A 4,002-nucleotide genomic window follows, 5' to 3' on the forward strand; every position below is an offset into this window, starting at 1 on the left:
GGGGGGGAAATCAGTCATCATGGCACTTCTACGTTCAATATCCTCAGTTGTTCAAACAAAATGGCGCGGGGGGGGGGGGGGGGGGGAAATCAGTCATCATGGCACTTCTACGTTCAATATCCTCAGTTGTTCAAACAAAATGGCGCGGGTGAAGTTTTCACACTACCCCGGAAAATGACAAATCTTCTCGAGGCCCAAACCCGAACACGACGTGCGTGTCACGGACCCGACTGATCGACCTGCCTCGCGCCCTTCTTGTTGCAGACCGTGGTGAGCGTGGTGCTGATGGCGCTGGCGGCCGTCCACGCCTCCGGCTGGAGCTCCGGGGGCGGTGGCTGGAGCTCCGGGGGCGGCGGCTGGAGTTCCGGGGGCGGCGGCTGGAAGAGCTCCGGGGGCGGCTGGAGCTCCGGGCCCATCATCAAGTCCTCGGGCTGGTCGTCGCCGTCATACTCGTCCGGCTGGTCCTCGCCGTCGTACTCGTCCGGCTGGAGCTCGGGCGGCTCCTCCGGGTGGCCGTCCTCTGGCTGGAAGTCGTCCGGCTGGTCCTCGCCGTCGTACTCGTCCGGCTGGAACTCGGGCTCCTCCGGCTGGTCCGCACCTGTGATCAAGTCTTCGGGCTGGTCCTCCGGCTGGCCGTCCTCCGGCTCCGGCTGGTCCTCGGGCTCTGCCGGCTGGCCGTCGTCCTCGTCGTACTCCTCCGGCGGCTGGCCGTCATCCTCGTCGTACGCCTCCGGCGGCTGGCCGTCGTCGGGCTCCTCTGGCTGGAAGTCGTCCGGCTGGTCCCCGTCCTACTCGTCGGGCTACAAGTCCTCCGGCGGCTGGTCCTCACCGTCCTCCGGGTGGAAGTCGTCCTCGGGCTCCGGCTGGGCCTCCCCGTCCTACGCCTCCGGCTGGTGGTGAAGAGCGAACTCCGCAAGTGTTTCGTGTGACAGTGACCTTGTGCCCCTCAGCGACACGTCGCCTTTACCGCTGTTATTACCGACCCTGCAGTCCAATTTCGTATCATTATTTATCCTGAGGATGTTTTGCATATTATTTTCTTCCGTGTAGACTGTGAGAAGTAACGCCATCGTAAACTGCGCATCTGCCTCAGTGACGCATTGTGCGTGCAAGTGTTGTGTGAGTGTGTGTGTATGTGTGTGCCTGAGAATAAGATAAAAGAGTCCCCAAAGTACCTGTTCAGTAACTCCAGTGAGTGAGTTGATAGCTGATTGTAAATAGTATACGACTGTAAAAATAATATTAAAAAAAATAACAAAAACAATAGGTTTTTCCTACACTTACTTTAACGAACCTTTTCAGAAAGGGTAACGACCTTTATGCAGAGAGGCAGGGGGTATATTAGGGCAACGGCCGTAGTCCGAGTGTGAAGACGGTAATGTTCCAGGATGGGCAGCGCGACGTCGGGGTTCGGCCGCCGTCGACATTAGCATGTCCGACACCCACTTCCCAATGCAGTGTGCGTGATTAAGGCACGGGGGCAACGCCCTCGTGAAAGGGGAAGGGGCAGTGCAGCAGGTGTCACATCGGGTCAATAATTTAGATTTTCATTTATTATAAATAATAATGATAATAATAATAATAATTTAGGTATAACAACAATACTGTGCCGCTCTACATGGTGCAAATGTAAAATAGCTTATTTTAACTACACAAAGCTTTCGTGACCCACGAGGGAAGGCCTACGAGGAAAGCGAAACTATATAAAAAGAATTACAGAATGTACAAAAGTAATAATATTTTTTAAAAAAGGACTCATTGCTCGAAAGGTCCAACCCAATAAACACTAAAAACTCACCGTGGGCCCTTTGAACTTTTTGACTTTCATGGCGAGTGGCTTTCTGCCTAAATTTCGACCGGTTGATCAAAATTTGGGCAGAAAATTCCTCACCGTGACCCTCATATACAGTCAAAAACTAAAACTGACTCCATAGTGAGTTTTCTGTGTTATTGTGGGAATGATGCAACTCACACTCAGACACAGTCGCGCGCGCACTCACACACATTCACACACTCACACTCTTTCACACAAAGGCGCGCTAGATGGCACCGACCCACCCTAACACCCACCAAACCCTCCCGTTTCGAATCATACTCTCGTAAAAGTCACACAAGAACATTTTTTCACTCTAAGGCGCGCGCGCACACACACACAACACACATACACACACACACACACACACACACAGTGTAAAGCAGCCTTTTGTTTACACAGGGGAGCTGCTGCTCGGTTTAGATAACAGATAACTATTCAGACAAAAACTTCAATTATTGAGCAGTGCGCCCAAATATGTGGATTGAATTGAATTCATTGAATTAATTAATTTTTTTGTAAAGAAAAGGTACACTTTGCCACAACCTTGGTACCAGTTAGATGCACCACTTGAAAATTAACCGAATCAAATTCGGTTTAGCAAGAAAAGGAATTTAAATATCTGCGCGCATTAACCACACGACACTTAAACAGTTTTATGAAAACTTCACGCGCTCCACTTCTCGTTGTCGGGACGTTCTCTGTGTTTTCAGTCATCAAGTAATAAACAAATTATGACTCTCGGAAAGTAAAGCTTTAGGTTCCACCCATATTCCTGTGCATGCTGAGCACGGCAAGGTTCAAAGTTTGAACACATTCTGGTTCCCTTTTAGGGAGGCGTCCAAACGAATTTCGAAACGCTCCCTAAATAAGACCATAACGGTCGAAAATATCTAAAAGTCTTCCGCGTATCGTTAGCTAGGTGCCACGACGTCTGGTATAAAGAATCGGAATCCAACGGCACAAATCACCAACGATCGGCCCACCTCGGGTCGGGGAGGCGGGGCCGGCCGCAGGAAGTCACTTGTTCTATCACATGTCTTCCATCTGCTTCCAGCTCCTCAGAGCGAACGTCGACAGCACGCCAGGCGAACACACTCGCGAGAAACTAAAGTTGATTTTGTGACCGTCTAAACGCTCATGAGGGGTGAATACCCCTCTACAGATTGTTGACGCTGATAATCTGGTTGATCCAGCCGATGAAGGAGGACACCTTGACGTATACGCCCGGGACGTCTACGCGGCCGCAGCCGAAGCCCCACGACACCAGGCCGGCCAGCTCGAAGAAGCCGTCATCCTGGCAAACCAGAGGTCCGCCGCCGTCACCCTGCGAGAACACAACACGCAACACCGTCATCAACGCTGCGCTGCAACACGGGAGCGGCGCGCCGGCGGCGGCTGGCCGGCTCCGCCCGGAGGGCAGGCAACCCATCGTACTCACCTGGCACGCGTCGCTGCCCGCCTCGCCGCCCGCGCAGAAGCTGCTGGCGGGCAGGATGAAGATCTTCTCGGTCACGGCGTTGATCTTGCGTATGCACTCGGCGTCGCTCACGATGGGGATCTCGGCCTCGCGTACACGCAGGGGGATAGGGCCAGCTGTGTGTGGGGGAAAAAGCAGAGTGTGTCAGCAGTAGCACAAATTTTAATCTCCATCAACCCCCCCCCCCCCCCCCAAAAAAAAAAAATAACTGTTCAAGAAGTTTTTTTTAAAAAAATATCATAATTTTTGCCCAGTAGTTTTATCTTTACCCAGTTTTTCCGGATATTTTTTAATTTTTTCAAAAATTTTCCTGGCAACGTTATCAATTTTTTCCCGGATTTTCAAATAAAATCCCACTCCACTCACCCTCGCCCATGTAGCCGTAGCCCGTGACGGTGCACCGCTTGCCCGCGGTCTGTCCGACGCCTCGCGCGGGCAGGCACACCAGGCACACGCCGCCGCCGAGCTCGGCCTGGCCGTGCAGCTTGAGCAGCGCCACGTCGTGGTCCAGCGTCTGCGAGTTGTGGTTGTGGTGGATGTACGTGGTGGCGACGCGCAGCGTCTGCGCGCCCGCCGACCCGTACTTGCGCGTGAGGTCGTGGTCGCCGACGCGGACGTAGATGGAGTCGCCGGAGCGGACGATACTGCGGGAGAAGCAGGACGGCGATGTAAAAAACATGTGGTGGTGCCCCAGGTAGGCCAAGATTGT

At 53.1% G+C, this 4,002-nt stretch overlaps 2 protein-coding genes across 2 annotated transcripts in view; one reads left to right on the plus strand and one right to left on the minus strand.

Annotated features, from left to right (window-relative positions):
- The first annotated feature begins 155 nt into the window (after positions 1 to 155).
- On the plus strand, positions 156 to 1,260 carry LOC127749541 (uncharacterized transmembrane protein DDB_G0289901-like). Its single transcript, XM_052268119.1, has one exon. It carries the CDS (start codon positions 286 to 288, stop codon positions 898 to 900), a length of 615 nt encoding a protein of 204 aa, XP_052124079.1. The 5' UTR covers positions 156 to 285; the 3' UTR covers positions 901 to 1,260.
- Positions 1,261 to 1,531: 271 nt separating this feature from the next.
- The window catches only part of LOC113213131 (protein masquerade), a gene marked incomplete in the record, with an annotated part of 16,949 nt that continues 14,478 nt past the window's right edge, over positions 1,532 to 4,002 (minus strand). The window contains 3 exon segments of the mRNA XM_052268120.1: positions 1,532 to 3,140; positions 3,255 to 3,409; positions 3,660 to 3,968. Coding sequence (XP_052124080.1) covers positions 2,973 to 3,140; positions 3,255 to 3,409; positions 3,660 to 3,968 — 632 coding nt within the window.

Source organism: Frankliniella occidentalis, unplaced genomic scaffold (assembly GCF_000697945.3).
Source record: "Frankliniella occidentalis isolate FOCC.00 unplaced genomic scaffold, Focc_3.1 Scaffold64, whole genome shotgun sequence".
NCBI lineage: Eukaryota > Metazoa > Arthropoda > Insecta > Thysanoptera > Thripidae > Frankliniella > Frankliniella occidentalis.